The sequence below is a fragment of the Lycium ferocissimum genome, chromosome 8 (genome assembly GCF_029784015.1).
Source record: "Lycium ferocissimum isolate CSIRO_LF1 chromosome 8, AGI_CSIRO_Lferr_CH_V1, whole genome shotgun sequence".
Lineage (NCBI taxonomy): Eukaryota > Viridiplantae > Streptophyta > Magnoliopsida > Solanales > Solanaceae > Lycium > Lycium ferocissimum.
The window spans coordinates 45,659,033-45,671,620 of record NC_081349.1 but is presented as its reverse complement, the minus strand read 5'-3'; the positions used below and the strand labels follow the sequence as shown (position 1 = coordinate 45,671,620).

Genomic DNA, 12,588 nt, shown 5'->3' with positions numbered 1-12,588 from the left:
GTTGAAGATCCATCATTCTGGTTTAAAAAAGTTAAATTGAGTGGAGTTTTAAATGGACTTGCAACAATAGTTCCTATACTTCCCCGTTTAAGAGAGAAACGGGGGTTGGGGGCCGGGGGCGGGGGGGGGGGGGGGGCGGCGCCAAAAAAGGAAATAAAAGAATAACTGAAAAATGTTTATGCGCGCCATTCTAACGGCTTCTTTACCCCAATTTCTTTAACTTAGTTCATCATATAAATTACTCTCTAAACTTCCATATCTTCTTCATCTTGATCACTTCCACTAAAACCATTCTTATAATTCTCTTCAAGAAACTATCCAAAAACCAAGAAAACTCACCAGAAGAAAAAAAAAATGGGCACAGAAATAATAGCCTATCGTCCAGCAATAGGAAAAATCTACACTGATCCACACACCTACATTAAATACCGTCTTGAAAAAGTAATTGGAACTTCCGGTTTCGATTTCGTTTACAAAGCTTCATATTACACACCAGATTACTCTGATAATGGCAATCTTCTTCCTTCTGGTTACGTTACTGTTAAGTATCTTAGAGCTGGTGAAGATATTGTACGTAGTCTTTCACAAGAACAAACCCCGGTTCGCAATTATGTTAACGTTGATGCATGGTTTATACGTAGGTTTAATGATGGATTTTGTACTGCATTGAAGTATATGTCTGAAGGGTCGATAAGATATATGTTATCTACTAGGTTTCATTACGGGTTGCCTGAAGATTGTATTGCTATTGTTCTTAAAGAAGCGCTTGTGGGGTTGCATGATATTCATAATTCTGGTCAAGTTCATAGGACTTTTAGTGCTGAGAATATTTTTGTGAATTTCGTTAATTCGAATGTGGAAATTAAATTGGCTTTTGCGGCAACTGCTTATGAATCGGATCTTGATTGTCCTACTGAGATGAATGTTGAAATTGATCATGGACCACATGTTGTTTCCACTTCGGTACGATTCTAAGTCTGATTATACAACTTGTTTGTTCAATTAAGGATAGAATAGGTGTTTAAATTGTGTTACTATTAGTTTTGGTTTGTTAGAGTAGTTTCTGTTTTTTCACAAATTGTTAGTCAAAATGATTATAAGATGTGTGGGTAAATTGTGGTTGTAGGTCTTTCTTATTTTAGGCATGTTTACTTTATTGTTTTCTGTGATATATGCCTATTTTGGACTATATGTGGTTGAAATAAAAGGAACAAGATGATTATTTGGAGTTTTAAATATTTGAACTTTTGAAGTTGAAGTAGAAAATGAGTATGTTGTTCATCAAGAACCAGATCCTGTTTCCACTTCGGTACGGTTGAATAATTAATACTATTTCAAATTTTGACTATACAATTTGTTTGTTAAAATAAGGATAGAATAGGTGTTTAAATTGTGTAATTAGTTGATAAATTTTGTTCGGATGTAAACTTATAATTAGGGATGTTAGTATATTCCTTTGGTTTTTTAAAGTAGCTTCTGTTTTTCACAATTTACTAGTCAAAATGATTATAAAATATGTGGTTAAATTGTGGTTCTAGGTACTTATTTTAGGCATTTTCACTTTATTGTTTTCTGTGCTATATACCCATTTGGAAAATATGTTTTTGAAATTAAAGAAACAGGATGAATATTTGGAGTTGAAAAAATAGGTATTTGAAGTTGAATAATTAATAGCACTTCAAAGTTTGATTATACAATTTGTTTGTTAATTAAGTATAGAATAGGTATCTAAATTGTGTTATTAGTTGATAAATTTTGTTTGAATGTAAGCTTATATTTAGATATGTTCCTATATTCCTTTGGTTCGTTAGAGTAGTTTCTGTTTTCTTACAATTTTGTTAGTCAAAATGATTATAGAATGTGTGCTTAAAAAAATATTTAAGTGAGGTTCAAGTCCATAAAATTCTGGTTTTCAGCTTTCTTTCTACAATCTTAATTATCCTTTCTTTGATAGATGACCTTTTTCTTTTCTGCTTTTTTTAGTTGATTGACAATAGATCATGTTCCTATTCTACTTTGACGTTTGTCAGAGTAGTTGTATTTGTTAGAAATTAGTTAGTCAAAATGATATACTACTAATAAAAATGTGTACTTAAATTGTGCAGATTTGTGCTTGTCGGTCTTTCTTGTTTAGGCATGTACACTTTATTGTTGGCTATGATATATACCCATTTGGACAATATTGGGTCGAAATTGGAAAAAAAAAAAGTATTTGAAGATTAAAAAGAACTAGTATTTGGACTTTATTGTAATTTGGATATGATGAATTTCAATTGATAAAAAGTTGAAGCAAGTGTTGTGAGTGAAAATCATTGTATTTGATGACTTGGAATACTCATCAAACCTTCACATCCTCTAATTCAAGTTGAACTCGAAACTATAATTAATGGATATATGGTTGTATAATTTGCAATGTTATTAGCTTTTTCTACTACGTACTGTGATCATAATTAGCCAATGTTCCTAGCTATTGTTCATATTCTAATACTAGTACTTTTCTTAAATTTCCAACAGGTACCACCACTATCGATAATTTCAGAATGGGCTGCTGCACCAGAGGTATACAATGCATTATATGATAATGCTGCTAAAGATCAAGAAGAAGATCAAAATTGTCGCACTTTTAAATCAGATATGTGGCTAGTGGGCATAGCAGCACTGGAATTAGCCTATGGAAATATACGAGCAAACAGTCGCGCAGAATTTGATGCAATGATCAACAAGATAAGGTTGTCGAAACGATTGCCAAATAAGTTAGAATATCTGCTTGAGGAGATTATGGCTGAAGAGGCTCAGAAATTTGGGAAAATGAAGGGAGTTGTTGAATCATTTTTTAAAGATAAGCTGAAATTAGGAAAAAAGAAAAGGGCGTTTTCGAAAGAATTTGAGAATGTTGTGTTGGAATGTCTAAATAAAAAAGCAGCAAAGAGGCCAACAATTGAGAAGCTTTTGCAGATGCCATTTTTTCAGAATGCTAAGGATTTGAAGTGGTTTAAGAGATGTGTGTTGCATGCTAAAGGTCCAATGCCTATTGCTGATTATGGTTATTAATTGAAGACTTGGTGATGAAGATTTAGTGGAATTGATGATCAAGATCAGAGATATTAAAAATGTAAATATATTACGTACCCAGTTATAGTCATACTACATACATTTACGGTGACAACTGAGAAATTTTTTCCAGCATTCAGATGTAGAGACAAAGGGCATATTACATAGAAAAGAAAAATATACTTTCATAGTATTGATAGATTCTGTTTTTTGTGTGTGAATTTTCTCTGAGTCGGAAACTAGTTATTCTGTCGTTGGGTTTTTATGTGACAATTATTTGAGGGATGGTTTAAGCAGAAATTAATCTGTTTGGGAAGGGGAGCTAGTTTTCTTAGAAAAAGTTTTCAAATGTTCATATGATTTTTTTTTTCTTTTTAAAATGGAAATAATGTCAATTGCCAAGATTAAGTCGTAAATTCAGGAAAAAATGGAAATGGCATAGTTGGAATTTTCTATACCCTGAAGACATTTTAGTACTGAAAAGGGAATTACATTTATTCTTCTTTTTTCCTTTTGATGAGTCTGGACGTATATAAATGAGGGAATGGATGATCTTTGAAATTTTTAATTGAAATATTTAGCGTGTATATAACAAATTTCTAAAATCTAAATTAATAAAAACACACAAATCAACATCTCGTGCTTTACGTGTTTAATTAAGACGACGACGACGACAAGAATTCACAATTTAGTATGTTTATAGACTAGCTAATAGTACTGGTAAGAGTCTCCCCCATATAATGTGAATTCAATTCTGTTTATGTACTTTATTCACTTTAATTTATGTGAACTCATTTGATTGGAGATGAAGATTAAGAGCCCCTTTGGATTGGCTTATAAGTTGTTGTATATATATATATATATATATATATATATATATATATATATATATATATATGTGTGTGTGTGTGTGTGTGTGTGTGTGTATATGTGTGTGTGTATATAAAAAAAAATAAGTTGAGCTATCCAACTTATTTTTTTTTTAGCTTATTTTATAAGTCTTTTTTTTTAAACCCATCCAAACAGGCTCTAAGAAATACGATTTTTAAAAAAAAAAAACTTGTAGCCTTGAGTATGCCATAAGAACTCTTGTCCTTTTACAATTTGAATAGAAAAAAAAATAGACTTTTCAGATCTCTTATCTTTTTTTTTTTTTTCCAGACCCTGATAAAAGGGTCATAAAACTATTTTTTTTTTTATAAAGGATAAAAAAAAACCATTTCTCCCTAATTATTTTTATTAAATGTAAATAAGAAATAAGTTCACACAGATGAAGTGTTGTAGATTAAAAAAAAAATAGAAAAAAGAACACTCACCTAGCCATTTAATCTTCAATTATGCACATATGAGATTTTCACATCGTATTTCGGTTAAAACACGCGTCAAACTCACAAATAGGAGAAAAATAAGAAAACTAAACAAAAAATGAAATTGGAGTTTAACGTACATAATTATATTCTTCAAACAATAAATTGATTATTATCAGTTTTGTTACCATCATTTCGATTTAAGCCTCAAAATGAATCATCATCAAAGAACAAAATCATCAAATGCTTTTTTTTCAATTACTACTACTACTAGCCAAATAATCAACCATTGAGAAAGTACAAGAACTGAATTGTCCTTTTACAAAAAAAATAGACGATTTTATAAACCACAACAAATAGTAATCAGAATGTAATATCTTATCAATGTTTTTTTTTTTTTCTCAGACCTTTATGGTTTTCCTCGATAAAAGTTGGTTTTCATAAAACTACGCTCACCAACAACGCACAAGGTTTTTTTTTTTTATAAAGGATCAAAAAAAACCATTTCTCCCTAATTATTTTTATTAAATGTAAATAAGAAATAAGTTCACACAAATGAAGTGTTGTAGATTAAAAAAAAATAGAAAAAAGAACACTCACCTAGCCATTTAATCTTCAATTATGCACATATGAGATTTTCACATCGTATTTCGGTTAAAACACGCGTCAAACTCACAAATAGGAGAAAAATAAGAAAATTAAACAAAAAAGGAAATTGGAGTTCAACGTACGTAATTATATTCTTCAAACAATAAATTGATTATTATCAGTTTTGTTACCTATGGGATTTAACATTTCGATTTAAGCCTCAAAATGAATCATCATCAAAGAACAAACTCCCTGCATCATCAAATGCTTTGACACTACTCTTCTCAATTACTACTACTACTAGCCAAATAATCAACCATACACTATATATAAATTAATATTAATGGCTTCGAGTAATCCAGATTTACCAGAAGGCACAGTACGTAACCTAATGGAACAAGACACATTAAAATGGGTATTTGTAGGTGGAAAAGGTGGTGTAGGGAAAACAACATGCAGCTCAGTACTAGGGATCCTTCTTTCACAAGTCAGATCATCAGTTCTAATAATATCAACTGATCCAGCTCACAACCTTAGCGATGCATTTCAACAACGTTTTGCTAAAACTCCAACCGTCGTTAATGGTTTCACCAATTTGTACGCCATGGTATTCCCTATTACGTTGGATCTTATTTAGTTTCTGGTGTTTTGTTACCGTTCTTTCTTATAATCCTGCTTCGGTTACGTTTCTTTTGTGCCGAGGGTGTTTCGGAAACAGCCTCTCTGCCCCATAAAGGTAGGGGTAAGGTTTGGTATATCCTACCCTCCTCAGACCCCACTGGGGATTTAGGGGCGGAGCCAGGTAGGGCTCAGGATTCATCCGAACCCTTTCTGGCAGAAAATTACACTATTTATACATGATTAAAATTATTTTTTATTCATATATAGTAGATGTTGAACTCTATTCGTGCGTTTACTTTTTCATATTTTGAACCCTTTTAGTGATAATCCTGGCTCCGCCACGGATGGGATTACACTGTGTATGTTATTGTTGTAGTTGTTTTTTACCGGAGGAGAAACCAGAATTCTTAGTTTATGAGTTTTGAATCACAATTTTATTTTTGCTTGCTGTGTTTTGAATAGATTATTTGTAGATATTAAATGCAAATTTTAATACAAATACATGGTTTGAGCTAGAGTTACTGGGTTCAGCTGAAAGAATATTGTAACATGACTTGTAAAAGAAAGCATTTTTCATTATAAGTAGTACAGTTTGTCCACTCTTGAATTGAAAATTATTTTGTTACTCCATGTGATTTGTCGTCTCAATCAATGTGTTTTGTTATTAACTATTACCCAAACTCTGACCTTGATATCTTAGGTTTTAACTTATATGCATTTATAATGGAACAAAATTTTACAATATCTGTATAATTTATACATGTTATAGCAGGCTGTCTGCTTTAATTTTCATGTAACTAGTTCCACTTATTTAGTTATCTATGATTTTCTTTTAGGTGATTTGTCAGTGCAAAGTTTTTTTTAGTACTTACAGTGTGTAGAAGTTAAACTCTATACTTATCGTGCACCTCGTACCATTACCATTTGTTACCTGCTTTTATACCCAACCAATCACTAGAAAATAATCCAAAAGTTGATTTTCTAAGGTAAATCATTTTCTAGAGAACATGTTCTCCATGAGAAACATTCCTCCAACTAAATTCACCCTCAATGTTATTGATTAATTGCTGGAAGTGTAGAGAAATTATGATAAATGACAAAAGTATAATTATACCACTGTATTTTTATTTTTTCCTTTTTACTACTTTTGGTGGGGTGGGATGGGGCGCGAGGGGAAAGAGACATTGTTTATTTGGAATTGAAGCTTGACCTCTTAACTTTTGAGCAATACTTGTTGTCGAGTGTAATGTATGTTAATATGTATTTCAGTGATTTCAAAGAGTGAGCTTTACACACAATTTGTCGAATTATATTGCTTTTTCAGTTTATGGTCAATTTTGTTCTGATATGCTGTTATGGGGTAATGATTTTATGATGAAGTTCTGTTCTTTAGGAAGTTGATCCAACTATAGAGAATGAAGAAGGCGGTTCAGAAGGAGTGGACGGTTTTTTCTCAGATTTGGCGAATGCAGTTCCAGGAATTGATGAAGCTATGAGTTTCGCTGAGATGCTAAAGTAAGTACCATTTTTTCATGACACTAAAAAGAAGTTCAAAAAATAAGTCAAGTGTTCTGAGAACTACTATAATCTTTTGAAATGTGAAAGATCTATTCTTAGATTGAGCCTTATTTGATTCCTAAGCAATAATAACTGATAGAAATGGACCAAACGATGATACACAAGGTGGTATTAGTTGATTGCATGTATAAATGAAAAAGAGATGCTTAGCACTTATGTCTCTAGACCCATTTTGCCATATTTTATTCAGTCATGGCCTTAGATTTTGTTGAGAAATGACGTAATAACTTCAATTTGGATGATCTCTTGCTCTTTGTTTCTAGAGATATTATAATAGAAATATATCAAGCAACATGAAGAGGATCACTGCAATTAATTGTTTGTATTTTCAAATATTCGGGTTTCTCTTTTCTTGATGATCATATTAGCATCATTTAGCTGAAGTTATTTAGCCTGAGTTTAAACTTTCGGCTTTATATCTAGATAGTCAAAAAAAAAAATCTTGGGCTGGTGAGATTGTCTTTAATCTCTATTCTGCTCCTTCGGTTAAGGAAAGAACTTGAGAATCACCTTACAATCATGAGATTGGAAGTTGTGGCAGCAAGCTAATGCTTACACCATGCATTACCACATGAGCTGCGCTGAACAATGAAAGATGTATACAGGGAAAAAACTTTCTTATGTTGATATAGTTGTATGTGTGCACGAATACACAATGAGGTACTAGTCTTTTTAGAAACTTTCGCTTCCTTAATCAAAATTTTAGTACTTTATTGGAACAATTATCTGCCAAGCATGAAGTCCTAAAGTCGAGCTCAAATTATTCTCAACTGATCAGTAATTGTCTACTAAATTCCAGCACTTCAGGAAACCATCTGACTAGTGTAGTTGCCTGATCGGTTGGTTCTAGAAATATATGAGGGTTGGTGAATTTACATATTGCACAGTGATTTGAATCTTTTCTTGGTTGTTCTTTTGTGCAGCCTGGAAATTGGTTGATTTCCGCCCAAGTCTTAACTCGTGTAATATTTATTTCTTTGTCAGATTTATAGTGGTTCTTAGCTGCATATCCCTTTTTTTCTCATTTTCATGATTTCTGTTTGCAGAAAGATTTTGAAAATTAATTTTAATTGTGAGGGTGTCCCTTGCTTTGGTATGAATTTGAGTTTATTTAGAAGTACATTAGTCAAAAACCTACTTATCAACAAATAGATTATTAGTTGAACAGTTAGGTTAGGTTCCAAGATTGATCTTTCGGATTAGGGAAGGCAAATCTCATATAATACTTGTACCTCTGGATAGATATTTTGCCGAAAGGAATTTAGATACACAGGTCCTACCTTTCTATTCCATGGACCTTTTTAAGACTCATCAAAAGACGTCTAAGACTAATTACTATTACTGCATTTTTGTTCCACTGTTAACCTTGTTAAACAAAGTGCTCTATATCAATTATAAAAATAATAACTTTAGTAGTGGAGAAGTTCACTCGCTTCATTACTGTATCCCGTTATCTTCTTTTATAGCATGGTTGAGTAAAATTATACCAAGTCTTTGGTGTTTAGGAGGCTCTTGGGATCAAGCGTGGGCAAACTAAGATTGGAGTTTTAGAGCCAGGGCACTGGCTGTAGTTCATAGTATATAAAGAGCTACCGAATTGCACAAGGTGGTTCTATTTCGGAATAGGTGCCAGTTATAAGTTAAACTGGATTGTGGGGTTTACTTTTATTCCAATTCAAAGTGCTCATTGTTGCTTCTTCCTTTCCTGGACATCCGAATCATAGATAGCTGAACATCTTTGCAACGTTTTTCATTGCCAAGTTTCATCCTGTTATGGTACATTAATAGTGCTTATATGCTATTTGTTTGAGATCTAGAAGCAAAAACAAACTTTTGTTTTCTGGTTATATTTACACTTCTGGTGTTTTCTTTATCATTTGGATTTCAGTTTCGTTCGATTTGCTTCTTTCTAGATTGGTGAAAACAATGGATTACTCTGTAATAGTGTTTGATACAGCACCAACGGGACACACTCTCCGGCTGTTACAGTTCCCGTCGACACTAGAGAAAGGGCTTGCCAAAATAATGAGTTTGAAGAGCAAATTTGGTGGTGTGCTAAGTCAGGTAACAGCCCCTTCCCTCAGAAAAAGAAAAAGGAGAGAACTTTTCATTTCCACTTTTGAAGTATAAGGGATTACTGCAAATGTGTGCAAAATTATTGTTTGTCTCATCTGCAAGCCTGAAAGTTCGAGGCAGATTGTAGGACGTGGATTGATATGTTTTTGAATATTATCATTAATACAAAGTACCGTTAATCGCAGATGACTCGTATCTTTGGTGTTGACGATGAATTTGGTGAGGATGCAATTCTCGGCAAGCTTGAAGCCATGAGGGATATTATTGAACAAGTGAACAGACAATTTAAGGATCCAGTAAGAGTTTTCCTTATAATGGTCATTTATTATTACAAATGGGAACCATAGTGACAAAATTAGTCCAGAGTTCATAAGGTCATGCATTTTCTATAGGCTTGGCAGCAATGGACAAATCGTAGAAAATTTGAGCTCAGACGGTCATGCATTATCTGAGCCTTGTAGTTTCGATAACAATATATGTGAAACCTTTCTTTCAGTAGAAATTAGTTTCTTAATCCAGAATATTTAATCATTTAATTTAAAGTCCTTACTTGACACTCAACATTTTCTTATTTTTTGAATTAGAAAAAAGGAGTATATTAATAGTTGGATGAAAGCACATAAATATACAGAACACATATTCTGCCCATCTTTTTATTTTGATTCTGGAGAAATCTACTGTGATGGAGTGCAATATGTGTTATATATACATATGTGCTTTATGTCCAACTATTTAGAAAATAAAATCAAACACCAAAAGGAAATCAGCTATTGTTGCCTGTTGATCCAATTTATTTGGACTTTTTATTGATGGAACCAACTTCTTGTCCTGTGCAGGGCAAGGGAAAGTTCCTTACAGTGATTCTTGCTAATGGCTGAATACTTTCCCTGTGTTATTTGTTTACTTACTCTATGTTGTTGTTGTTGTGACTCTATTTTCTGCTTATAAATTAGCACCACTTTTCTTGCAGGACATGACGACATTTGTTTGTGTTTGCATTCCGGAATTCCTCTCTCTATATGAGACTGAAAGACTTGTTCAGGAACTCACTAGGTTTGAGATTGATACACACAACATTATAATTAACCAAGTGCTCTTTGATGTAGAAGGTAAACAATTCTCCCTCTTCTAGTGATTCCTCGATTGCCTTTCCATATTAATCTGTTTTCTTCGTCTATCTCACTTTGTTTATGATATTATGTTCCTATGCAAGAGACAACATAATTCTTGGACTTGTGACTGTTTTCAGTTGTTGAATCCCAGTTGCTGAAGGCTAGAATGCGGATGCAACAGAAGTACTTGGATCAGTTCTACACGTTATATGACGACTTCAATATTACCAAGCTGCCATTGCTACCACAAGAGGTATGAAAATACCTGCCTCTCAGAAACACATATACGTACCTCTCTTTTTCCCTTTTTTTTGTGGTGCAATCAAAGAAGGCACTGACGATAAAATCTTATCTAATTTGTAACATGGAGCTAGTGCATTATGCTATGACCATGTTAGATTATACATTTCTAGCTCATTCCTGATGCAAAGGTTATGGTATTTAAGTGGTTCTCCTTCTGCACTTTTCTTTTTAGTTTGTCCCCAAAGAATGACACATTTCTCTTTCTGAAAACTATTTAATATTAGGATCCCTAATTTACCCTTAATGATGTGATTTATGGGAGACAAGTTATATAAAGTTCATCTTCTTTTATAAGTACAGAGAACATAAAAAGACATGTCAAACTCTCACCATTGCTCATTTAAAAGGATAATTTTGGTGGCATATGCTAAACTTGCATGTAAAAAGTCTTACTCCATTTAATTTCTTAAACTCCGCACCTGGGTGGGGGGGGGGGGGGTAAAGTATTTCCTAGCAAGGAAATCATGGAAATTGGTCCTGATATTTCTTGTCAAACCAATTGCAATTCACATTACTAATTTCTTTTTTTTGGTTAGGTTTGTGGTGTTGAAGCTCTGAAAGCTTTCAAGTATCATTTTCTAACACCATACCGACCTTCTCGTGCGCGTTGTTCAGCGGAAGAGTTGGAGAGTGGAATAGCCAAACTGAAAGAACAGTTGAAAGATGCTGAAGCAGAATATGAAAAAATTAGAAAAGGAAAAAATCAGGTTCAATCTTAGAAAGACTTTTCAAATGTTGGGGAAATAGTGCCATTGAACAAATTATCGTGTTCTTTGAGGATGTATAATTGTTTCATTCATTGCTATCCAGAAGGCAATAAATCTAGCTCCTTGGTCTTACAATATGCTGCTTCTTTGAGGTAGTGGATGATTAGGATCTTACAAAGATCTTGGATTTGTAAGTTGTAACTACCAAATCCTTATTTTATCAGGAAATATTGGAAAACAAAATTCTTGAAGAATTGTTCCGTCAAAGGGAACGCTTATTTTTCGTGAACCAAAAAGGAGAAGTTGTTTTTATCCTATAACTCATATCAATCTAGTCTTTTACGTAAACAACTGCTCCAGGATTGTTTTTAGGTGGATCTAAAGTAAAGATAATCATATGGGAATACTTTTGCAACAGATGTGATATCAAGACTACCTTACAATACAAGTGAAAAGGGTTTATTTTGCCAAGCATATAGCCTTATCCATTACCTTTTTCATCAAATCATTAAATAGGCTTCCCACTTCTCCCATAACCCAAATATTTGACTATATAAATTATCATTAATCATATTTCTCTGTTTAATTATCTCAGACCAACATCAAACAAAATTGTATAGTGGGGATTTATCATGAATTTGCTAGTTTTATAGTGGTTGCCAGCTCACCACAACCCTCCTTTATTCGGGGTAAATATCTACTCGCACTTAGTTTTTTTACACCAAATCGTGTAAGCTTATTGTAATTAAGTGATTTAATAAGGCGAATATACATGTTATTTAACCATGGTTAAGTACTAAAATGTTATATACAAACATATGTCATGTATCTATGGCTTGATGTAAACATCCGGTGTGAGTAAGATTTTACCCATTATTCGGGTTGAAACTAGCAATGTAAGCAAGCTCAATTAATTGGAGTTGGGCATCCCAAATACACAGAAAGAAAATTATTTCTAAGTAATCCAGTGATATTTCGCACTCTATGTACAATCTCCACACCATAGATTTGGCATTTGGCAGTTTCAGGGTAGGCCACAACCAACAAGCTTCAGTAAATCAATGGGCCAAAAAAGTTATTATGGGGCAAGTTCAAGTACAATTCCCTGGGCCTGGAATTACAAGGCCCAAAAGAAGCTCTGACAGTAGGTCAACTGGTGGCTGAGAAATTATCCTTGGTTTGTCGTCACCAATTTTCCACCACAAATTTCAGATGAGAAACTAACAAAGTTAGTCCCTTATGTTT

At 33.1% G+C, this 12,588-nt stretch overlaps 2 protein-coding genes across 2 annotated transcripts; both read left to right on the top strand.

The window, feature by feature from the left end:
- The first annotated feature begins 305 nt into the window (after nucleotides 1–305).
- Nucleotides 306–3,586, top strand: LOC132067005 (serine/threonine-protein kinase BLUS1-like). Its single transcript, XM_059460173.1, has 2 exons — nucleotides 306–963; nucleotides 2,515–3,586. The coding sequence occupies exons 1-2, from the start codon at nucleotides 355–357 to the stop codon at nucleotides 3,049–3,051; spliced, it is 1,146 nt and encodes a 381-aa protein (XP_059316156.1). The 5' UTR covers nucleotides 306–354; the 3' UTR covers nucleotides 3,052–3,586.
- A 1,293-nt stretch (nucleotides 3,587–4,879) lies between these two features.
- Nucleotides 4,880–11,597, top strand: LOC132068615 (ATPase GET3A-like). Its single transcript, XM_059462254.1, has 7 exons — nucleotides 4,880–5,553; nucleotides 6,961–7,082; nucleotides 9,059–9,209; nucleotides 9,407–9,517; nucleotides 10,192–10,330; nucleotides 10,471–10,586; nucleotides 11,173–11,597. The coding sequence occupies exons 1-7, from the start codon at nucleotides 5,290–5,292 to the stop codon at nucleotides 11,353–11,355; spliced, it is 1,086 nt and encodes a 361-aa protein (XP_059318237.1). The 5' UTR covers nucleotides 4,880–5,289; the 3' UTR covers nucleotides 11,356–11,597.
- The last annotated feature ends 991 nt before the right edge of the window (nucleotides 11,598–12,588 follow it).

What these genes read in the sequence shown, in the direction of transcription:
- LOC132067005 (XM_059460173.1), top strand. Translation starts at nt 355, where the DNA reads ATGGGCACAGAAATAATAGCCTATCGTCCAGCAATAGGAAAAATCTAC. An exon ending in CACATGTTGTTTCCACTTCG is followed by an intron (nt 964 to 2,514) that starts GTACGATTCTAA and finishes AATTTCCAACAG; the next exon opens with GTACCACCACTATCGATAAT.
- LOC132068615 (XM_059462254.1), top strand. Translation starts at nt 5,290, where the DNA reads ATGGCTTCGAGTAATCCAGATTTACCAGAAGGCACAGTACGTAACCTA. An exon ending in ACAGACAATTTAAGGATCCA is followed by an intron (nt 9,518 to 10,191) that starts GTAAGAGTTTTC and finishes CTTTTCTTGCAG; the next exon opens with GACATGACGACATTTGTTTG. An exon ending in AGTGCTCTTTGATGTAGAAG is followed by an intron (nt 10,331 to 10,470) that starts GTAAACAATTCT and finishes GACTGTTTTCAG; the next exon opens with TTGTTGAATCCCAGTTGCTG.